This window comes from Stigmatopora argus, chromosome 7, assembly GCF_051989625.1.
Source record: "Stigmatopora argus isolate UIUO_Sarg chromosome 7, RoL_Sarg_1.0, whole genome shotgun sequence".
NCBI classification, from domain to species: Eukaryota; Metazoa; Chordata; class Actinopteri; order Syngnathiformes; family Syngnathidae; genus Stigmatopora; species Stigmatopora argus.
In genome coordinates this window covers 4,592,466-4,616,458 of record NC_135393.1, presented here as the reverse complement: position 1 = coordinate 4,616,458, position 23,993 = coordinate 4,592,466, and the positions used below count along the sequence as shown (strand labels likewise).

The 23,993-nt window shown below is 40.8% G+C and overlaps 2 protein-coding genes across 4 annotated transcripts in view; one reads left to right on the top strand and one right to left on the bottom strand.

Annotated features, from left to right (window-relative positions):
- Positions 1–15,600, top strand: part of pdcd11 (programmed cell death 11) — a 20,898-nt gene extending 5,298 nt beyond the window's left edge. The window contains exons 13-36 of one of the 3 annotated variants that reach the window (XM_077604888.1): positions 3–254; positions 427–540; positions 1,959–2,153; positions 2,315–2,482; positions 2,580–2,793; positions 4,332–4,484; positions 4,591–4,703; positions 5,022–5,668; positions 5,764–5,826; positions 5,933–6,029; positions 6,108–6,197; positions 7,508–7,610; positions 7,696–7,873; positions 8,300–8,356; positions 8,482–8,604; positions 8,728–8,853; positions 9,170–9,338; positions 9,415–9,537; positions 10,142–10,279; positions 10,353–10,603; positions 12,122–12,290; positions 14,560–14,713; positions 14,880–15,045; positions 15,150–15,600. In XM_077604888.1, the coding sequence (XP_077461014.1) occupies positions 3–254; positions 427–540; positions 1,959–2,153; positions 2,315–2,482; positions 2,580–2,793; positions 4,332–4,484; positions 4,591–4,703; positions 5,022–5,668; positions 5,764–5,826; positions 5,933–6,029; positions 6,108–6,197; positions 7,508–7,610; positions 7,696–7,873; positions 8,300–8,356; positions 8,482–8,604; positions 8,728–8,853; positions 9,170–9,338; positions 9,415–9,537; positions 10,142–10,279; positions 10,353–10,603; positions 12,122–12,290; positions 14,560–14,713; positions 14,880–15,045; positions 15,150–15,321 (4,035 nt within the window). In that variant the 3' untranslated portion in view covers positions 15,322–15,600. Of the gene's footprint in view, positions 1–2; positions 255–426; positions 541–1,958; positions 2,154–2,314; positions 2,483–2,579; positions 2,794–4,331; positions 4,485–4,590; positions 4,704–5,021; positions 5,669–5,763; positions 5,827–5,932; positions 6,030–6,107; positions 6,198–7,507; positions 7,611–7,695; positions 7,874–8,299; positions 8,357–8,481; positions 8,605–8,727; positions 8,854–9,169; positions 9,339–9,414; positions 9,538–10,138; positions 10,280–10,352; positions 10,604–12,121; positions 12,291–14,315; positions 14,432–14,559; positions 14,714–14,879; positions 15,046–15,149 lie in introns of those variants that run through there. The other 2 variants (XM_077604887.1, XR_013300985.1) reach the window with 2 other exon arrangements.
- Positions 15,599–23,993, bottom strand: LOC144077279 (RING finger protein 122). Its single transcript, XM_077604889.1, has 6 exons — positions 22,855–23,993; positions 20,358–20,511; positions 19,754–19,796; positions 19,387–19,428; positions 17,835–17,917; positions 15,599–16,374 (listed from the first exon to the last, which is right to left on the bottom strand). Exons 1-6 carry the CDS (start codon positions 22,877–22,879, stop codon positions 16,254–16,256), a joined length of 468 nt encoding a protein of 155 aa, XP_077461015.1. The 5' UTR covers positions 22,880–23,993; the 3' UTR covers positions 15,599–16,253.

The following is a 23,993-nucleotide window of genomic DNA, read 5'->3' as shown; positions in this document are numbered from 1 at the left end:
AGGTGTTGTCAATGAATGTTGACACGAAGAAGCTGTTTTTGACCCTAAAGAAGGCCCTTATAGAAAGCACCTTGCCATTATTCCTAACCTATGACGATGCATGGTGTGGAAGGGTTTCTCATGGCTACATTGTTTCTGTCAAGACATTCGGCTGCATCGTCCGATTCTACAATGATGTTAAGGGCCTGGTGCCAATCAGTGAGCTCAGCTCTGAATTGATCGTTAACCCTGAGGAAGTCTTCAGCGTTGGTCAGGTGAAGAGAGCTTTAAATATGTCAACTTTGCTGCCTTGATCAGTACAAAAGTATGTTAGATCTGTTAACATTTCTTGTTAAAATGGAACCTAATGTAAACGGGCTCTTTAATACTGATAGTTGGGCCACTAGAGCAAAAAAGGGGAATAAATGTTTGTCTCATTTTTTGAAGGTGATGAAGGCAAGGGTTCTACAGTGTGATCCAGTGAAGCAAAAGCTGTTGCTGTCATTTAAAGCTGCCATAGCGGAAGAAAGAAAAAAAAAAGTCCAGTTTGAGTTGGGAAAGGTATGTTAAAGATCAATCAGCCACTGGTGGTGTTACAATTTATCATTCTTTAAAAAACATGTATGTCATTTTTGTTACAATGCTCTACACTATTTTACTGTTGAATTTTTGCATATTTGGATTTCCACTCTAGAAATTATGTTTTAGCCATAGTGATTTCCCATCGCCCACTTGATAGAACAACTTAGCTGTCACGGGAACCTGTGGTCAATTCCAAAACAGTGGGACTACGTACACTTTGATTAAAGAAAATGCATCATCAATTCAGCCAAACAATAATTTTAAGTGACCATTTCAGCCAAATAATTCGACAAAGAATTAAAGGTTGTCTAACTATAACTTTAATAACTAAAATGCTGCAGTAGACTCCAGTGAATGTTTGGAAATATTTTTTTTCTTTTATTTGACACATCATGCGTCTACATTTGAAATGGGGGATCTGTCCACTTTCCATGCTTGCATTTGCACCCTCTGTGGTTTTATATTATGATTTAAATTTATTAGGAAATGGAGTCAGATTAGAGATAAGATTGGGCCGAAAAAAATCCGACCCGACCCGGCCCGCAGGTCCAAAAACCTGACCCGGACAGAACCCGAGGAGTTAACTTGAATTGCAAGCCCGATTCCGAAGCAAACCTGAAATTTTATATTTTTTTCTGAGGACCCAAGTCGGGAGGAGGAGGGATGATTTATGCATCGAAGTGCCCGTCTTTTTGCCCTCCTATGAGAGCAAAGCGCCACATGTAATACATTCAGCGAAGCCAACGCAGGTTTTTCGAGCGTATTTTCAACAATCAATTTGAAACTTTTCCAAAACGCACTCTTACCGGTACCTGTGCATGTTTATCTTTTCAGTTCTCCTCTCTTTAGTTTATCCTTAACTTCTTGCGGTGTTCATGTGACGTGCGCAGAGCATGGCCCTGCGGCTCCGCCTCCAATTGCAATTGCATAATAGCGCTTTCTGTTTTATCCAAAATTCCAAATTATTTATTTTATAACAAGTATTCCTTAGTTTAGTATCCACACATCGTTTAAGTATACGTTTTGAAAAACATGTATTTATTTAAAAGAAAAGTCAGCAAGAGAGACCATATTGTTGAGTATACATTTTTTTCAGCGAGAGAGAAACCCGACCTGAACCCAATGTAATGTAACATTTTAGGCCTGACCCGATTGTCGAGTCGGGTTTTGGGCTCAGGTTCAAGATATTACCCCTAAGTCAGATAAAATGAAACTTGAGAGGGGATTGAGCGACAGAATAGAGGAAAATAAACAACAGTAAACATTGAGCACTTGTTGCAACAAAACAAAAATTCAAATGTAAGGTCAAATAAAGTAAAGTTAAAATATTTTTAAGTAGTTAATCGTAAAACCCCCATTTTCTACTTAATAGTATGTACTTACTCTTTTTGTTATAGAGATTGGACGTCAAGGTCATTAAGAAGTCAACCAACGGTCTAGAAGTGGCCATTCTTCCTGAAGAGGTGCATGCCATCCTACCCATAGTGCACCTGTCTGATCTCATGTCTAACTGCCAGTTGCTGGCGGAGGCCCTGCAGGAGGGAGACACCATTTCAAACCTCGTCTGTGTTTTTCAAAATACGACAGAGATTGTATCCTAGTTATAATTGGACCTAAAAATACAATGCATACACAAACACAAATAACTTGTTGAAGACATTTGACATGTGCTAACTAATGGCTTTTTTTACTGCTCTTAATTTCTTAACAGGCCGAGAGTTGCCTTTTTTTTCCTTAGCAGTTTCTCCCATAGACTATCACAAAGAAGCCGGCAGTGATCTGGTCATTAGAGGAAGGATTCGCTGCTAAGGATTTCTCTGAGATTCTAGTTGGAATGCAGATGATTGGTTGGGTCCAGAACATAGCTCACGGCATCTTTGTCGAGTTCCCCTACGGCCTTGTTGGTTTTGCACCAAAGTCTGTAAGTGACGGGAGTCCACACTGAACACTCCCTGACCCGCCTCCTCCTCTTTCAGTTTCTGCGTATACTGACTATTTTCATTTCCGCGAACTTATAGGCCCTATCTGAGATCTTCATTACGGATATAACAACCATATTCAAGGTCGGCCAGACGGTGATTGCTAAGGTGACTAATTTGGATGAGGAGAAGAAGCAATTCTCGGTCACACTGAAAATCTCTGAGGTCGCCATGCCAGAAGGAGCTGTCCTTAACGGACTCATGCATGCTGTGGAAGAAAGACAAGCTGTGAGTGAAATGATCGCACTGAGAGGTGGGACTTAATGTTTATTAGAAAATCTTGTGAAATGTGTTGTTTTGGTTCTCTGAAGACATGCCTGGAATGCATTTGATCTTTGATGTCACGACATAAGCCAAACCGAAAATAATACACTCATCCGTCACCACTGGCTTCAACATTCGTAGCTTGAATACATCGTGTTTTTATATTAAGTATAAAAAGTCACGCTGAAACTCGCAAGCGAGTTCTGAATTGGGTGGTACTCGGCGCTGAAGAAGCAATATTTCACCGTAGAAGTAGAATGACGCACGAAATAATATAAAAAGCAGTGTAGGATGACATCTTTCTCTCTTTTTGTTGCGAGTGAATTTCCCATCGCGCACATCGCCTGTGAAGAAAGACTACGCCGAGCCAATTCCAGCTTTGTTTGGATTTTGAGTCGCCGTTGAAAATGTCTCCTAGGCGTCCTTCATCTAAAGCATCCAATGAGCCCAAGAAAACACGAGACATGATGACAGTAACCGAAAAAGTGACCTTGTTACATATGCTAAAGGCGTAGCACGCCTTTGCGGAATAAATCTATCGTGCGTTACACCAAGAAAGAAAAGGCAAACATTTGGAAAATGCCAACAATATCCTTTTCCACGGACACCAAGAGATTGATGACAACGTAGTCGTTGCCATTGAATTTGGCACTCGTTTTGACAGTGTCATATTTGTACAAGTAAAGAAACAGTGGTTGCCATGTTCCTTGTGCTCCGCCCCTACGGCGCCCCCTGAAGATTCTATCAAATTTGATGAAGAGGACTTGGACTAAAGCTTCCAATAACCTTTTTTAAATTTTTTATTTATTTAAATCAAGCAGATAGGAACTATTTTCAGTACAGTACTTAAAGTATTTACATTTTATTATTTTATAGATTATATTTAGATTTGGATATATCCATTTTCATATGCATATAACTGTATATACAATTCTTGATAATTGTACTTGTGTACTTGTTGTTTTGTGTAGGTGCAAAAACATGTAGTATGGTACTAATAATAGGGTGTATCCTTTTTCATGTTTTTTTGATTGTCGCGGCCATGTCTGGTCTACATTTTCCGCGATATTCGAGGGATTACTGTGTTTAAAAAAGGTAAAGAAAAAAAAGGCATAGGCATAAAGAAATTGGACCTTGGCCAGGATAGGGGTTGGGTTATTATGGGCTTGGAATTATTGTTTGAGTTTTTAATTTTAAAGCAAATTAAGGGATCACTCATAATGACCTTTTCCTGAATGTTGGTTTACAGCAGGGGTGGTCCTCGGGAGCCCTTATCCAGTTGTTTTCCCAAATCTCCCTCCTCTACCACACCTGAATCCAATGATCAACTCATCAGCAAGCTGTCCAGAAGCTTCATACCAATCCCGATGATTTGATTCAGGTGTGTTGGTGGAGGGAGACATAGAAAACAGACTGGAAAGGGGCTCTCGGGGACCAGACTTGGCCACCCCTGGTTTACAGTATTATTTTGATTTTTACTATGATGTCTGTTTTTAATGATTCAACTCTCATTTGTTGTTTTTTCAGACTCTAGGGATATTTACAAGCAGTTAGCTGCTCTGACTGTTGGCCAGAGGCTCAAGTTGGTTGTGGACACAGAGAATTATGATGATGTAGCCTACTTCAAGTCAGATGAGTTGGTTGGTGCCACCATACAGGCCACTAAACGCCATGTGATGGGTATCTATTTATAAACTTCAAAATTAACTTACTTGAAACGTTGAAAGCTGCAGAGAAAAGCCTATTGTACATTTAATAATCTCTCTTCCTCTCTTTATTTCTTTAGGGATTCAGTTGACCCCAGGACAAAAGGTTGACGCAGTTGTTCTTTATGTTGACATCTTTTCTTCTACTGTCCATGTGTCCCTCCTTTCTGAGTTGGTTGGGAAAAAGAAAAAGGTAGGGTTTTCTTTTTCATTTATAATTCAAATATACTAAAGAAGAAATTAAAGCCTGGATTTATTCTACAATGTATTCAACAAGACTGTCATTGCCACTCCTCCTTTGAACACAGTGCACTTTGCACTGTAACTTTTCTAAAGCATGGATGCGTTAGTTTCAGACTGCTTTTATTCATTAAAAATGGAGACTATAGGGAAATAACATTCATTATGTATTAAGACAAGCATCACCTATTAATGTTGACCGATCTATCATAACTGTGTGTGAATATAAGCATTAATCGCGCAGTGTTTTATTTTATTTTTTTCTTAACAGCTGACAGAAAAGAGCCATCACTTTGCAATTTTGCAACACAACATAAACGATCTAGCCATCATCTCCGTGGAAGGCACTGCTCATATGACAATCATTCAAACACAAAAGCACCTGAATGAGATCACCCATTTAGAGTCAAATAAGCTGTGGACAGGAATGCCTTTGGCCGTTGAGGTTGTTGAACCCCACTGCGAGCAATTGCGAGGGCTCCCTCTAGTGTCATGGAAGCGTTCTTTACCGAAACGGTGGCGCACAGTTACATTAAACAAGACGGACTTAGAAAACAAGACGGACTTAGAAAACAAGACGGACTTAGAAAACAAGACGGACTTAGAAAACAAGACGGACTTAGAAAACAAGACGGACTTAGAAAACAAGACAGACTTAGAAAACAAGACGGACTTAGAAAACAAGACGGACTTAGAAACTGGCTGCCGATTTGGAGAAATTGTAGAGGGCAAAGTACGTTCAGTGAAACCTACCAACATTCAGGTCACACTAGAGGATGGAATCTCAGGCTTTATCCATGTGTCTGAGGTGATGACGTCTGAAGAAGTGGCAGAAGGATCTTTCCCTACAGCTTCAGTGAAAGTGGGCAAAATGGTCACTTGCAGGGTCATTGGAGGAAGAAAAAACACCAGTAATGGGTAACTGCTGCTTATTTTGCCTTTCACATAATTTAGAATAATCAGGATATCTGAGTTTCCTTGCTGAACACTAAATATTTTTTTGTGTTCTTTAGAGTCCTACCTATTTCCCACCCAAGAGGCAAGTACACTCTTCCAGAGCTCACAATAATACCGAGGTAATTTACTGCTAAATGTGAAGTTATCATCATCGTATTTGATAGGATTTTCACATTTTTGATTCCATCTCATTCTTTGACAAGTTACATAATCTTTCTTCATTAGCAAACTGGATGACAAAATTGAGCTCACATCGGTTACGCCACAACAGAAATTGAGCCGTTATAAGGCTGGTGAGGAAATAACCTGTTTTGTCTCAAAGGTAGGTAGGGTTTCAGGTTTGCATGAGACATTCTCTACCGCAAAGCCGAACTGAGGTGGGTTTGTGATTTTCCTGCAGTTTAATTCAGAGATGAAGTGTTTGGAGATCACCTGTGATCCTTCGGTCTCTGGAACAGTGGAATTGCTAGCCCTGATTACTCATCCTAAAGTGAGTTATTCCAGTACTCTTTATTTATTTTTAACATGTTGATTGTTGAAACTATCCCTCCATCTTGCAAAGACATTATCATATAAATTTTGCCACAAGAAAATGATTTTGCATACTGTCATGTCCGGACTCGGGTGGTGCTACAGTAATACCTTGAGATATGAGCTTAATGCGTTCCGAGACCGAGCTAGTTTGTCAATTTACTCATATCTCAAATCATTTCTCCCATAGAAAATAACGCAATACAAATTTCATTCGTCCCCACCCTCTGAAAAAAACGCCAAAAACAGGATATTATGTTGGGAAAACATATTTTTATTTGTTATAATTTACCATCTACTCACAAAGTAAAAAATACCTATCTAGTGGTTATGCTCATCAATACTAAAATATGACATTACTCAGTACAGACAGACGGTAGCGGCTTACCGAGGACGAGAAAGACGACAGGAGAGAGACTTGATGGATGGCAATACGCTCGTAACATAACAAACTTTAAATTTAACTCTAATGAACTTGGATTACGATACACACACTTAAATGGGTGTAACATTGTTGTGCTATAACCAAGGCAAAAGCGTTAACTGCGGCTTTCGAGTCGGAACTTGCTGCTTCTCCATGCCTCGGAACAGAGCGTATCCCAGCTCGTTTTTTTTTAAATTATCGAACCAGCTACGACTCGCTTTGAAGGGTTCTGCTGGTGTATTTTTCACATGCTTTGCTTTCAAGTCCATGTAGATTCGCTGTCTCTTTCGCAGATTATCGACTCGGTCACGCTATCTCGGGTAAAAAAAAATGCCACCTGTATGGCTCGGTGCTCGTAGATATCTTTACGAGAGGCAGATGCGGCGAGAAAGACAGAACAATGCTGTTCTCATAAGCAGCCTTTCACATACTCGGCCACCCGAACGGCCGCATCGGGAACCATCTCGTATGCTCGTATCTCAAATTTGTCTTGTATCTCAAGGCAAAAATTTGCACCTCAAATTTCTCGTATGTTAAGGTATTACTGTATATATTTTGAACATCACACTATAGAAGGCAGTATGGTTTATAAAATATTAACAACCATAAAATCAACCAAATCTATAAATATATAATACAAGATAAACAGTAGTTTTATATATAATACCAACACTTGGTGACATCACGCAAAGGAGACAATAGTCCACTTGTGATCGAATCAACTCTAGGGAATAAAATGATCCTGATGAATCAGAATGCTCATAGCATGCCATATAAAAGACAAACTGGGGAAAAACAGTTTGTCTGCACTGTGCGCTTATATTGCTTAATTTGCCATCTTTTAGGATTCCAGCCACCCTGAGAAATTGTATAAACTTGGCCAAGCTGTTAAGGCTAAAGTGGTTGAAGTGAGTCTCAAGCTTCAACGATTGGTATTATCACTCTCAGGTAGGGAGAGAACACGACAATATACGTATATATTGACAAAATGCTGACAAACTGTTGCATACTATTTTTTTCTCCATTTTCCCAGGAATTCATGAACTGGAAGCAGGTAAAATCGTATTGGGAAGGGTGTCCAGCATTCTCCCACACCTCGGCCTTATAGTCAAACTTCCGTTTGGTAACATTGGAAGTGTGGCAATCACTGACCTTGCTGATGCATACAAGCCCAACCCGTTAGCAGCATTTCAGAAGGATCAGCTGCTGAGGTCAGTAATGGACCATGTACAGAATATTTGTATAATGCTGGCTAATGCATTTTGATAGCAAACTCTTAAATCAGTATCCATTATTTCTTGCAGCTGCTTAATTGTATGCTATTTGATTGGGAAATAAAACCCCTTGCAATTTAAGTATTTTCGAGCCAGAATTCTGCTGTCTTGGGCACATTTTGTGGAAAATTGAAAGAAATAAAACATAGTTCTTTTTTCATGGTTTTTTTTTTTCATATATGGGGTGTTCTTTTACATGTCTCTTCTCACTGCGCGTGCATATTGTTACGTGAATCTGCAGAAACTGCCCGTCTGCAAAAATATTGAGTAGAAATTGTGAATACATAAACTTTATAAACGGTATCCATCAAATCTCACGCACATTGTGTTAGATCTACCAAGTTAGCTGTGCTTTTATTTCAGGTTCTATCTTCTGGGCAGTGAAAATGACAAGTGGCATTTATCTCTACGAGCCTCAAGGTATGAAATCAGTGATTCTCAAATCCTGTCTGTGTGGAACTTGCAGACTAATTGGTGATGTTGATTGTTAAGCATTTGGTCGCTGTGGTTCCAGTCAATTAACATGAGTTGACCTTCTTCACCAGGGTGAGCCCACAAGAGGCCAAGCCAGCAAAAGACATTGAAGTTTTATCCCTAGATGATATGCAAGACGGCCAGTTAATCAGGGGCTATATCAAATCTGTCAGTGAGCATGGGGTCTTTATAAGGTAAGCAAGCCAGTGTTGGGTTTGCCTCTTGAGCATGCAAAACTGCAGTGTGTGCACTATAAACGTGTCTAGTCACAGCTCAATGAAAGCCCGAAAGTGAAAACTATTTTTTGCATCCTGCAGGTTGTCAAATAGCATCGTAGGGAGAGCCACACTTAAGCAGTCCACCAAGTATTTTGTTCACAACAACCACAAATGCCTCAGTAATCTTCTACCAGCCAACACCCTGCTCATGACCAAGATCATCAGGTTAAATCCATCACACAAATACTGCATGTGCAAGACAGAGCATGGCTTTTTAAAATTTCACCTAATTATATCACAGCAGGCTAGTCGTTAGCAATTCTGCCAGTCAGCAGTAAAGGATCCAGATCACCTGTGATCCAAGCTGTCTAAAAGAATGGATGTACAGACTACTCGCATTTCTTTGTCAAGATGTCCTACTTATTAAAAATCCCATAAATTGAGCTGGTTGGGACTGTACTACTTGAACATATAGCTTCTGTTTGGCTGTGGGTAGGTTGCAGAAAGGAGAAATGCTATTGCCCTGTCTGTTCTTGTTCAGAATCGACAGAAAAGAGAACCTGGTTGACCTGTCCCTGCTCACCGAGGACACTGGGAAGCCAGATGTCCTTCCCGAATCACTCGGCCTACCGCTACGTCTCTTGGGAGAAAAGAAAAAGAAGCATGACCTAGAAAACAAAAGAAAACGTTCTATTTCTGAAAGTGAAGAGGTAACAAAAATAGAGTGAAACAAAAAAAATATTTGCCATGCTTTGCCATTCTAACTTTGGTTATATTATCTTTCAGACTGAAAAAATAGCAAAGAAAAAAAAGAAAACAAGCCTTGAAGACAGTGACAGTGGGGTTGAAGTGTACTTCAGAGAGGAGGAAGATCAGGAAGATGAAGGCGCTAAATCGAAAGCTGGAAATGTAAGCCAAATAGTTGACATTGGTTTTATTTCATCTTTATAATGCATGTCAGGGACAGCTGGGTACAGCAGTGTCCGGGGCAGGACCATGCCGAAGCTGTGTTGGATAGAAGTTCAAAACTAAAAAATTGGTGAACCGGGTGTGGAATCGACGCACATTTGTTCTTCGAGCGTGACCACTATTTTGTGATTATAATCTAACAAAGATTTTTTTAAATTAAATCTACGTATGCATGTGTACCCTGGTATAGCCGTTGGCATACAAAAATTGAGAACAATGCGTGAATTAAGTTGTCAAACTGTTCATGTTTGTTGTTGCTGTTGCCTAGTCTTGGGCTACCTTAAAAAAGGCTTGGCTGTATAAGGCGATCCTAAGGTTTTGAAGATCCTCGCTGTTCTAAGGTGGCATCATAACCGACTTTACAGGGTTGAAATTGTTCAAGTGGGCCCGTAAAAGGTGTTGTCATCATCCTGATGCTGAACTGCTTTGAATATATGTTTGCAGTATGTGTATGTTGTGAAATGATATCACGAAGATGTTTATCATTTTCATTTAGTGGCCTAGATTTGCTCCACCCCTGATACATGGTTAAACGTCTCAGCAGGTTTCCAGTTCCTCGGGTCCTTCCCGACTGCGGGTTGAAACTGGATTCTCCTGGGAACTTGGCTTGAGCTCACTGAAGCCTGCTACAGCAACCAAGTATACAGACTCCAGTGATGGAGAGGAGCAAGATGAAAGCAAGGTGCGCCAATTGTTTGCTTTGTACATGCTGTTGCAACTTCTGCAATTTGTCTACTTATTTCTTTCTTTGTCAGCCTCAGAAGAAGTCTCGGCAGGAGCTAGAGAGGGAGAAAAAGGTGTCGGAGAAAGCTTTGGCGCAACGTGAGCTGGAGTTGATGGACCCTCAACTCCGGCCCCAGGATGCAGCAGAGTTCGAACGCCTGCTCTTGGCCTCTCCCAATAGCTCGCTGCTCTGGCTTCAGTTCATGGCACAGCACCTGCAGGCCACCCAGATTGAGCAGGCTCGTGCAGTAGCAGAGAGGGCGCTGAAAACCATTTCTTTCAGGTATCATATAGCCACGTCAGCAGTACGATTTAGGAAAAAAAATGCTGGTTTCAGAAGAAACCTCATTGTTTAAACTTTATGTGCTGGATAAGTTAGAACAAAAGCCTGCACTCGCTGCGGGCCTTTGGAATACAGTGGTACCTCGAGATATGAGCTAATGCGGTTCGGGACTGAGCTCGTATGTTGATTTACTCGTAACTCAAATGAACGTTTCCTACAGAAATGAACTAAAACCAATTAATTCGTTCCAACCCTCTGAAAAAACACCAAAAACAGGATATTGGATTGGAAAAACATTTTTATTTGTTCTAATTTGTCATTTATTTACAAAGTAACAAATAACTTGTGGTTTAATTGTACTAAAATGTGTTTAATAGTACTAAAATTAGACGGATTTCATGGAGGGGAGAGAGAGGGACAGAATTGTTGGAGAATTGTTTGCACGGCAACGTGCTCCTAACATAACAAACAAATTTAAATGAACTTGCGTTACGATGCAGACACACTCAAAAATAAGTTTAATCTAACCTTACACTAAACTTAATTCTAATTTTGTTTTACATTTTTATACCTGTCTTCTCGAAATTGATGCCCATGTCCTCACAATAGGATAACTCATGACCACTTGCCAACTTGCCCGGGAAGTAGTACTCCTCTCGCATTAGCGAACAAGCTCCGCCATTCGCACTGACTATCGGGGGAAAAAACACTGAAAAAATGCAACGCTCCGCCCAGTGCTCGTTGAGACATTACACAAGGGAGTTGCGACCAGAACGACAGTGCCCGTGATGTTCTTATAAGCAGCCTCTCGCGTCCGCTGTATATGAAAATTTGTCTCGTATCTCAAGATAAATATTTGCTCGTATCAAGATAAATATTTGCTCGTATCAAGATAAATATTTGCTCGTATCTCAAATTGCTGGTATGTCGAGGTATTACTGTAGTTTGGACAACCCTGGTCAATATATGTAGTGTGTCATCAGAGCCCTATTTCGGATTTCTTTTGTCCCAGGGCTAATTAATTATATTCAGACTGGGTTGGGTAAACTGTTCCTCAAGAGCCACAGTGGTCTTTGTTCCAACCGATCCAGCACAAGCGGTTTAATCAATGAGGTTTCTCTGAAAACAAGAAGCACTTGACTGCAATCCGCTGATTGCACTTGTAGGATATCGCATTGGTGAAAAGATGTCCTCCTGTTGGATTGGATCTAAAACCCACAGCCACTACGGCACTTTGTGAAATAGTTTCCCCACCCCCGCAAAATAGGGAGCTGGGCAGTCGTAATTGTTTTTTTTTTTTTTATCAGTGTGTATCCTTTATATTACTATTGTTTAATTGTACAGTTCCTCTTTGCTATTGTGCTTTTTCGGGCTTTTGGGCAAATGGCTTAAAAGGTGCTGTTATTCTGCTTTAGAATTTATTTTCAGTTATTAATGTGGACTGAGATTTGTGGGATTCAATTTATCTATATATGGACATCTTTTAATTTTTTTTTCTTCCACATTTTTTTTGTCCAGAGAAGAGCAGGAGAAGCTGAATGTGTGGGTGGCCCTGCTAAATTTGGAGAATATGTACGGCACTCAGGAGAGTTTGAAGAAAGTATTTGAGCGAGCCCTTCAGTTCTGTGAACCCATACCAGTCTATCAGCAGCTGGCTGACATCTACGCCAAATCTGACAAGATCAAGGTAATACAGTAGTACCTCGACATACGAGCATTTCGAGATACGAGTAAAATTTTGAGCAAATAATTATCTCTAGATACGAGGAAAAACTTCAAGATACGAGAAAGCCAGGTGGCCAAGACATGAGAGGCTGTTTATCATTGTAGCGCACTGTCTTTTTTGCCGCATCTCTTTCGTGTATAACAACGACCACTGGGCGGAGCGTTGCATTTTTTCAGTGTTTTTTTTCCCTCTTAGTCTGTTAGCTCCTGTTGGCTGAGCGATCGCTATTTCAAGACTAGTTCTCATTGGCAAGTGGTCGTGCGCAATGTTCCCTCTAAGCTGCGCGCGTGCGCAATTGCGCACTACTCTCATCTTCTCTGCGCAGCAGCAATCATATGGCGCGCAGTAAATAAAATCCCTTTTTTTTTTTACCCCTTTCCCCATGATGGCGCTGTTTAAGCGGCAGCCAGTGGCAGTAGCGGTGTCCACTCTTATGTTTTTCATGTTTTACAGCATGTTTTACATGAAAAATTAGAGGGAACATTGACATGCACCTGCTTGTGGCAGGTGTGATACTGGTGTGCCCATAGCGAGCAATGATGATGTCGTGACCGGATGATTCGCCTAAAGACGTTTTGCCGACGGACGTTTAACAGACGGACAGGTCGCCGAATGAACGTTCGTTCAAACAGCGTTTCATGATTAAATACAAATACTAGTATTTGTTAGTTTAATGATTATTAAACGCTGTTTTCAGCTTGATTTGACTGAATTTGAGAGCATTTTGAGCCGTTTGGCGAATGGACGTATATGGACGTTTTTTTGCCTCCATCGCGACATCATCGCGTCATTTTACCGAGGAATTCACTTCCCTGGGCTCGGTTCTAATATCCAAAGAGCTCAACTATTTGTATTTAATCATTAAACGCTGTTTTCGGCTGGATTTGACCGAATTTGAGAGCATTTTGAGCCGTTTGGCGAATGGACGTATATAGACGTTTTTTTGCCTCCATCGCGACATCATTGCAACATTTTACCGAGGAATTCACTTCCCTGGGCTCGGTTCTAATGTCCAAAGAGCTCCAGTATTTGTATTTAATCATTAAATGCTGTTTTAGGATGGATTTGACCCGATTGCTGTCATTTTACGGCTCGGTTCTGCTACATCTGCCCGCCCAAGAGTGCTTATTCCCGGGCTGCCATGCCCACCCAAGAGTGCTTATTCCCGGTCTGCCATTGATGGTAGACTAACATTGATTTTTACTATAATTTGGACAACGCCGGCGGCGGGCCGGATTAAAAATCCTAACGGGACGTATATGGCCCGCGGGCCGAGGTTGAAAAACTTGTACACACACACGATCTGGGGGCGGGGCGAGCGCGCGAATCCCGTTTCGGCGAAACCTCCGTTCGGCCAAATGTCCGTTCGGCCAAATGTCCATTCGGCGACCTGCCCGTCTGTCAAACGTCCGTCGGCGAAACGTCTTTAGGCGAATCATCCGAGTACCGATGATGTCGCTCACACTGGTACTCAGTGCCCTCAGGGAGGTTGTCTTTCTGCCCAGACCAACGAAAAATTAAAGGGAACATTGGTCGTGCGTTATCCTATTGTGAGGACATTTGTGTGCATCATTTTCGGGAATATTTTGAAGGGAATACAACAGCAAACAGCTCATCGATAGCGAAAGTGAGGGTGGAGGAGGGGCAAAAAGCCAACCCAGGCAGGAGAAGGTATAAAATTGTAAAACTAAATTAGAATTAAGTTTAGTGTAAGGTTAGATTGAATTTATTTTTGAGTGTGTCTGCATCGTAATCCAAGTTCATTGAAATTTGTTTGTCATATTACGATTCACCGGTGCAAAAAGTCTCCCCAGCGCCCCTCTAAGTCCCTCTCTCTCTACCCTCTGCAAAATCTGTTTAATTTTAGTTCTATTAAACACATTTTAGTAATATTAAACCACAAGTTATTTTACTTTAATAGATGGCGATTAGAAGAAATAAAACGTTTTTTCCAATCCAATATCCTGCTTTTGGTGTTTTTTTCAGAGGGTTGGAACGAATTAATTTGTTTTTAGTTCATTTCAATGGGAAATGTTCGTTCGAGTTACGAGAATATCGACATATGAGCTCAGTCCCGGAACGAATTAAGCTCGTATCTCGAGGTAACACTATTTACTTTTCGAGAATGTGTACCAACTTAAAAGGACTAATTGCAATGCAATACAATTGTTCCAAGTAAAATATGTGTTACTTAAGGAGAACACTGTCTCTCTTCCTGTGTTTGGGTCAGGAGGCGGAGAACTTGTATAAGTCCATGGTGAAGCGTTTTCGTCAAAACAAAGCAGTGTGGGTGAGCTATGGTACCTTCCTGCTTCAGCAGGGCCAGAGTGATGCGGCCAGCGCCCTTCTACAAAGGGCGCTTGCAAGTCTGCCATCCAAAGAAAGTGAGTAAATAATGGAGCATGATGCGAATGAGCAAATATTGCAGATATGTAGAGTATTGCAAAATATTGCAATAGTGCTTGTATTAGATTTTTATTATATTATGTTCTTCCCCTGGTACAGACAGTTAGGTACCCTATGTTTTTAAGCATTGTACTTTATCAACAGGTGTGGAAATTATCACAAAGTTTGCACAGCTGGAGTTCCGCTTTGGAAACACAGAAAAAGGTCGTACAATGTTTGACAAAGTCCTCACAAGCTACCCAAAACGCACAGACCTCTGGTCTGTTTTCATCGACCTCGTGGTCAAACATGGATCACAGAATGATGTCCGGTAAGGACAAGCTCAAACTGTTTTTTTTAACTACATTTCAATCGGTTCTTTGGGGAAAAAACAAGTCATGTAGTACAGTCATATTCATTTAAGTCATTTCACAGGGCCATCTTTGATCGCGTGATCCATCTGAGTTTGTCGATAAAGAAAATCAAGTTCTTCTTCAAGCGGTATCTGGAATACGAGAAGAAGCACGGAACACCACAGACCATCCAAGCTGTCAAAGACAAGGCTATGGAGTTTGTTGAAGGCAAAGCCAATGAGGTGGCCAGCTAAATGCCAATCATGCGTATTTTGTGTGTTTGGTGAGGACTTTCAATACATGCAGCTGTGTAATGTAATATATTTTTAAATTCTGAGCTTACTTTTTGACTCTTGAAATTAAATCTTACATCTTGAAGAATCTAACCAACTTTCATTTATAAGTATGACCCTGGTCAACCAGAATTACGTATTCAACCATTTTTATACTCTCTGAATGACTCGTATGTTGAGATAAATTAATGTGCTTGAGGAGCATTGCCATCAGTCAATAAAATTACTACCATCACAATACATTACATGACATTTTTATTTAAAAGCAACAAATACAAAATAACAATATATTGGGACACATTTACATACAATACATACAGGCTAATTTTCTATCCTCTTTTAAAAGGAAAGTTTCTGGTACATAATCTGAAAAAATTGCCTACTCAAATCCTTTATGCTGGTCGTGATGTCATCAAGTGTGTGGCTACCTCTCGACGGCATGAGTATTCCACCTACGCAGTGGCAGTATTCATTGTAAAATGCGTGCGAGTTACGGTGTGACAGATGTGGTTTGTGCTGGCTGGATCGGTAACACCCCTGAGATGCTAGAGGCATCAGTACCGCTACTGTTGTTATGTTATACTGTGTCCAGCAGTGCTCCACTCTTGGTGCCTCCTTTCCAGTCGAGTTTTAGCTGAGCAGTGCGATATGAAATCTAAGCGAGAACAACTGTAATGGAAATGTCTTATTTATACATCATTTCCCCCAACACAACCCATTTTTTTCCCACATCTGTCAATATCCAATCCCTACCTAAGAATATTGCTCAAAGGTCAACTTCAACAGAGCCACTTGGGATTATTAATGGCCATTACCAGTGAGATGATCATCTCTAGTCCTACTCAAATGGATGTTTTTTTTGTAAGATAAGTCCGCTTTAATTTCTCATATCCTCACACCTCCTCTGGCTCCATGGGCCCCTCAGCACCCTGCGGGGCATCTGTGTGGAGCCGCATGATGGGTTTGTTGCACATTGGGCACACGCTGCGGATCTCCAGCCACTTCAGCAAGCACCTGAAGGGTTAAAAGAAAAAAAAAAAGGGAGTCCAAGGAAGAACCATATTCATTTTGACAATACAGTAATCCCTTGAATATCGCAGTTAATGTAGACCAGACATGGCTGTCATAATCGAAAAATCGAGAAGTAGGGTCACCCTTATTATAACTACCCTTTTTTTCCTCAGTAGTTATAGTAGCAAGCAGAAGATGGGAGTGCCTTTGGCTTGCGAGTTTGTGTGGATTTTCACATTTTGATGAACTTAAATATATATACTATATATATATATATATAATTAATTAAATAATAGCAGAAAAAAATTGCGAATAAGTGATTTCGCAATAAGTGAAGTCGCGATAATTGAGGGAAGACTACACGGAATAGATCATTTTAAACTTTGTTGGAATTGAGATAATTCCTATATTTTGGTGCCTTTTATCCTACCAGGAAAGACTTGAATACTGTAATATTTAAGAGGAATGAAACACATTCCTTTGCTCAGAGAGAGACCTATTTGCTATTTAAACAGAAGCATATCTTAATTATGGGTTAGATCTTTGAGTTATTTTAAATGTTAGACTAAATGCCCAGAAAAAGAGATGTGTTTAGTGTTTTAGACACTGTATTCCCCTAATTTTGCAATCCATTTAAATTGTACATTCCAGGAAAGGTGTCCCACTTGGAAAGAATTTAAAATCGCAATGTCAGAAGAATGAATATTTAAAATCTTTGTTCAACCTCTATTATTCCAAGCAGGTTGGCCATATTATAATGATGAACTATGTACAACTGAACCTTTGATTTGCATGCCAATATTTCAAAACCAAGTAATAAATTTGTTGTAAAAATTCAAAGATAGGTTGTGTATTGCCAGAGCCCAGGTTAAATCAAGTCATGTTGCCTATAAATGGAAAACAAATATACTTTAGAGATGAACCAAAAGGCACCGTGCCCAAATCTACTGAAATGATATGAAATGGATTGGACAGAAGAGTGAAGCACAGCAAAATTGGAAAGAGTATTAAGGAATAATAAAATTCCAAATCGAATTTCAGCTCTTTTTTTCCTGCCAGAGGCAGCCATTTTAAGTTAAAAACTTTAGAATCAATGTTTCCTCATGGATTGAGTCTATGTATCTTGAAATGTTTATTTTGTTTTTTCTTTCCATAATCCAAGTCATTTGGCCAGATTGAACAAAAACCCAATGACTAACACAAGCCATATAGTTAAATTCAAAACTGATATTGTTTGCTACTTGTATTTAGCTAGAGTTGTGTTGTTTTTGAATTGATAATGTATTGTTGAGATAAATAACTGATTTTCTTTGCTTGTGTTAAAATCCAAAATGTCAGCTTTATACTTTTTTAAACAATGAATTCTATAATTTCATCAACTATAAGTGTAAAAAAATCTACCAAATCGAAAAGAATTAGAAATTGAAAGTGGCGCTAGTTTATAGATGAGTAACAACACTTACTTCTTGTGAAATGCATGTGAGCACGGGCACACTCCAAGTTCATCTCTGGTTCTGAATTCTTCCAAACAAACTGCACAGGTTTGCTGCCCAAACCACACACACACACACACACAAACACAATTAGGCTATTTTTGCAATATTGCTTAATTTATATAAGGCAGACATTTTTTAACACAAAAACAAAAACAAACCAAATTAGATGGTCTTCCATATTCCCACCCTTTAATACATACAACAAAGCATTATGCGCGATTCTCATCTCATTTTCTGAACTGCTTTATCCTCATTAGGGTTGCGGGGGGTGCTGGAGCCAATCCCAGCTGTCTCCAGGCCAGAGGCAGGGGACACCCTGAATCGGTGGCCAGCTGATCGCAGGGCACAAGGAGACAAAAGACAACCTAGGAGCAATTTAGAGGCCCGGGAGAACATGCAAACTCCACACAGATGGACATGACCTGGATTTAAACCCAGGACCCCAGAGCTGTGAGGCCGACGCGCTAACCACTTGCGTCACCAGGCCGCCATTATGCCCGATTACAATGACTGCAATTCACAATCATCTATTTTTGTGTCTGAAAAACTCCACTTAATTCTCCTTCCAGCCACCTGTACCTTTGCATAATTTAACGGCAGCCTTAAGACAGCAAACGTGGAAGAGTACCTTCATGAAATGTCTATAATAAGCACATTTATTCTTAGCAGTCCTAAATTCTGCCACTTGAAGATTGGAAAGCACTTCAATTGCATTTGCCTCTTTAAACAGATTTCAAGATAATCTCTGCGAACATGCGTAGCATCGTATTATGTTTTAAGGTTTAACTCCTTCAATACGTTAGAATAACACGTTTATGACTTGGCCATGAAGAATAAGCAATAAACATGGACAGATTTCTAGGCACGGTCTAACAGTGTTTTCCAAGGCACCCATTTTACACTTCAAAACTTCAACAGCACATCATGAGACATGACATAAAGGTCACACACTATCATCTACTGGAAACATGGTTGCGTTTGTTACAATTTGGCACATTTATAGATCTTTTTTTTGACGAATGGAGTGACATTAGATTATTTTTGGCCTCACAGCACACTGGTGTGTTGATATTGATATCCTGCACTTGGCGGATTGGGAGTGTGTCTTAATGCAGCAAATGTAAATCACATTACATAAAACTAAGCAGGGCGGCCCGGTGAATGAGTGGTTAGAGCGTTGGCCTCAGTGGGGGACCTGGGTTCAAATCCAGGTCCACCTGTGTGGAGTTTACAAGTTTTCCCTTGGCCTTCGTGGGTATTCTCCGAGTACTCTGGTTTCCTCCCACATTCCAAAAATGTGTAGGCTGATTAGACACTCTAAATTGCCCCTAGGTATGAGTGTGAGCGTGAATGGTTGTCTGTCTCCTTGTGCCCTGCGATTGGCTGGTCACCAATTCAGGGTGTCCCCTGCCGCTGGCCCGAAGTCAGCTGGAATAGGCTCCAGCACCCCCCGCCAACCTAGTGAGAATAAAGTGCTTCAGAAAATGAGATGAGATAAAACAAAACAAACATGACTTACTCCAAGCAGGCTGAGTTTCTTGCTAGCTCCCTTTAGCACCACCTACAGTAGAGAATGGGAAAGATTGAACATACATAATTGTACTGTCCTGTAGTGTCAGCAAATTCATAAATACACTTATGATACCATGTCTCAATGTAACTGATGTGACCTTGTATTACTCCTCTGTTTGATGCACATAAAAAGCAAGTCTAATTTTAGCTCCAAAATTGGAGCATTGAGTCTACCATGATAGACTCTTCTGGAAGGTGGTGTTATGTTGCTCCCCTCAATGAAAAAAAGAAGAAGTCTGATATGCTGTGGTAGGATTTAGAGCCTGCCTTGGAGTATGATGTTACACATGCAGATACTGCAGTCAGTGACATACCTCATTGTAGCTGAATTGCTCTCTGGTTCCTTGTTGTTTCAACCTGAGTAAGACAAAAAGGGGCAAAATATTGGGATAAAAGACTCTTACTCATTACTGAGATGCCATAATCAAAAGTGAGGAACTTTCATATAAGAGCAAAAGCATGGCTAGCCTTCCAGATCTTGGTTTACGGTAAACAAAGGCTCTCTCAAAATTTGGCCCTTAGTGTCACAAGATACAAGTTGAATTCCATTTTTTTTAATCTGTCAAGTGAATGCAGGTCCATGTCAGAAAATCCTGCTTGTAATTTCCCCTTCGCTCTTCGTTCTTATATGAAAGCTACTGCTGCTGCTCATATACTGTATTTACATTTAAAATGACTAAATTATGTCCACTTTTAATATCAATAGATATTAAGAATGAATGATTTTTTTTAAAGCATTTCGACTACATATTTTAAAGAGCATATTCCTGAATACTTTGAATAAATAAAAATACTATAGGGCTCCCTTAAGATTCACCACTAATGCTTTGCTCTTTGTCTCAATTTCAACCCCTTTTCTACTCTGTTCCAATTCCCTTGCACTTCAGACCAGGCTAAGCCTAACTCTCTTGTACTTGCCTGAAAAGGTAGCAGCAGAAGATGAGACTGAGCATGAAGACGAAAAGGCCAATGCCCAGCACAATGACGTACACATTTAGCGGTAGGTGATACATGTCAGACGTCATGCTGCAGTCGTGTTCAGAGCTTGGAGAATTCAAACCGCACAGGCATCCTACCAAAAACAGATTTTAAAAGCGTACATTCAATTAAGTTATACTTGTCATAAGTAACTCATGTTACCATTGATCATAGTAAACTAAAGGTGTATTCATCCCAAGAAAGTTCATGGTTTGCTTTCTTTCGCCTGAACCATAATTCACTGTTCTAGACTTTTTTTGTCTTTTTCACATTGCAAAATTTGCAATCAACCCAGGATTTGACAACAACCCTACGCATGTACAAACATTGTTCAACCATCGGACAAAAGGGTGTGGGCCAGGGCACACAGTACATTACAGAACTAAACAATCATGCAGCTTGAGCTTGCAGCACTCGTGCACATTGTCTTGATATTATTCATCCAACTACAAGCGTTTGCGGGACATTTGGGGAATCAGGGTGTATTGATGCAATGTTAATTTTATGTTGGCATCTGCACAAATATCTAGAAGGCATTCCGTCTCCTCAATGCTCCATATCGAACCATGACCCATGTTAGCCAATGTACTGCTAAGCAAACATTTCCCCTAATTTTTTGTGACCTTGGAAGACTGTCACGTGCAAATACGTGTATGATTTCATCTTTGGTCCAAATCACGGTCCGGTCCCTTTCACGCATAAAGAGAAACCCACCACAGTTTGCTTCCAAGCGAACCGAGACCACCTCTCCAAGGAGGTCTCGTTTGTCTTGATTGGTGGCACTATAGCTTGTTGGTTTGCATTCACACCAGCCCAAAAACGTCCACTGGAGCCTATTCCAGCCAACTACGGGCACCAGGTGGGGGACACCCCTAATTGGTGGCCAGCCAATCGCAGGCCACAAAGAAACAGACAGCCATTCTTGGGCACCTATCTGTTCCTACGGGCAATTTAGAGTGTTCGACCAGCCTGCCATGTATATGTTTTACGGATGTGGGAGAAAACCGGAATACCTAGAGAAAACCCACACAAACCTGGTAACAACATGCAAACTCCATACAGGAAGGTCTGAACCCAACCGAGCCTGACGCACTAACTACTCATCCACCAGGCCACCTGATTTATTAGTTTAGCCGAAAGCATTTTGGAATGCCTGCTCTCACAAAACCTAACCATGTACCGATCACAGTACTTTTATTGTTTATTCAGAAATACTTGGTGATGGTGCTGGGATACAACTGTGTCCATGGAGCTGTGGCGAAGCGCTGGCAACCCTAACCCTCATAGGGCTACCCGTTAATTGGCTGTGAAGTAGACAAACACTGCGAACAGACACCGACACACCGCCATCTGTTCCCCAGACTCAATAGAGTACTGTAGTAAAGTGTGTGCACGTGTGACAGCACTTGGTGTGTTGAGACGATGTTGTGTGTAGTGTATGTGTACGTACCTATGTGCACGTGAATGACCAGAAATTTGCGTGTGTCTGGGGGTGTATTTAAAATGAGTATGGACTTGGTTTGGCAAAACAATATAAACGGAAGCCCCACTTCGAAAAGACACATGTGACCCTATTAATTTGCAACAACCAAGCTTTGCCAGGCTCCTAATGTCCATGTGTCTCTCTTCAGAGTCAATGAATGGGTAGCGCTTGGCTTAAACTGAGTGGGTGGAATGATAATTTGACGTAGTTGGAGGTTGGGGGTCTTAAAAGGAAGGGGGCAGGGAAACCTAATGGGCAATAGACTACAGGAGCAAAATGGATACCAGGCCTTAGAGGTACTAAAAACGGAATGAAATTGGGAGTGGTCGCCCCCCACACTTAGCATCTGTAACAGCTTCCACATTAGCGGGAAGAACGTGTTAGGGTGTGTGTTTGTAATCTTTTACAGTCAGGACTTGAAAGAGGAAAAGCACCTCTGGTCCATTTCATCCCAAAGTTCTCAAACAATTCCAAACCAAATTCTTCCAAGTTGTCTTTATTTAACTTGCGTCATGATGGAAAGGAAAATCGATTTCCACAACTGTGCACTCATATTTGGAAGAATGCAATTGACCAAAATGTGAAGCTGAGAAGAAGAATCAAGATTTACTTGGTAGACAGAATTAAAAGCTGATGGTTGATTAATTGAAGTGTGTACCATGTCTTTTGCACTTATTGTGTACGTCACTGAAAAAGGCATGAAACAACAGCATACGTTGAGGTTACAGAATGATACTCAGTTGCGGTTGTATTAAAGTAAACATGACTTTAAATGCATCTTATTTGAGTGTTCTTTGTCGGACACAAAACACTATACCAAGGTCCTTGCGATTGTCTGAATCCATCATGGGAAGGCAGTAAATTACAAAGCAAAAACTGAGGTAGCAAAACAAAAAAATACATGTCACAGTCTCGTTCGTATTAAACGGATGGCAGAGAAATCCACTCACTTACCGTTACACCATTGGAATGGTTGCATGAAATTTGATTCCTGGAGCAGCAGCAATAAATTCGGACCCTTTAAGAAGAAGGCTGTGCCTGACTGGAAGCCAAACTCTTGCACTCGTGGTTGGTGCCTGGGATCAGTCAATGTGTGCTGAACTCCACCGAATACAAGCCTTAAGTTTTTCAGATTTGCTCAGATTTCCATAAATCCTTGAGAGGTGTGGTTTTGTTGGCTCAGCAGTCTGTGCGGCCCAGCATTCCCAAATCTGGATTAACCACTCTGTGTTAAGATTGGGAAATTTGGGACAAGAGTTTGGACCACGTCTAAAAATCTCATGTGCTCTTGAATGCCATTATGAATGATGTCATCGGAGAAGACAAAGAAATCCTGTTGTGTAGCTTGAACTGTCACTTGCCTCATACCGCAGGTTATTTCGCAAGTTGTTGTTAAAATGTGAATCATGCGCAGTCACAACATCATAAACACCATAGTCAATATTTTCACTTAGAGCAGACAAAGAACCTCTTTGAGTTGTTTTTTTTTTGTCTGCACAAATCTCCTCAATGTCATCCGCCGATCACAATGACAGTCGATCAATGAAGGTAATAATCTGGCTTTAGTCTGCTTTGTCTACCCCCACTAAAGCTGCTTTTTTTCAACAGAGGATTTTCTCAGCTCTCATTCTCCCCTCTCTCGTGTCCTCTGCGGTCTCCTCCTCCAGTCCACTGATGTTGCAGAAGGTATTCCACCTCAGTGTAGAAGCCCAAGATGTGCTCCTATCAAATGCCAAAGAAAGTGAGGAGCACTATGTGCGACGGTCCTGGGGCCCGCATTTCTGTTTTTGCTGCTGAGTTGTTTGATTCTCACTATGTATGTATTGTATGAGGAGTGGGATCCTCTTCCTCCAACCATCTGCTCCTTCAAATGGCAAAAAAAGACAAAGATGGTGGGTGTCAGCCAAGAGTCTATTTTTGCCGTAAGTCTCTTTCACCTCCAACAGGCTTGCTCATGGCACTCTTCTCCTCTTCTTCTTCTTTCAGTCCATAATGGTTTTGAAAGTGAGCCTGTAGTCTACCTTTTGCTCCCAACGCTTCCTGCACTGCTTTGCTCTGCCTTGGGTTTGTAAACAGATCTGTGCTCATGTGAC

Excerpts from the sequence above, each read along its gene's own strand:
- LOC144077279 (XM_077604889.1), bottom strand. The coding sequence starts at position 22,879 with ATGCAACCATTCCAATGGTGTAACG. Across the intron at positions 19,797-20,357 it reads TTCTGCTGCTACCTTTTCAG|GTTGAAACAACAAGGAACCA; the intron begins GCAAGTACAAGA and ends TGTCTTACTCAG. Across the intron at positions 17,918-19,386 it reads AGAAACTCAGCCTGCTTGGA|CAAACCTGTGCAGTTTGTTT; the intron begins GTAAGTCATGTT and ends TGGTTTGGGCAG.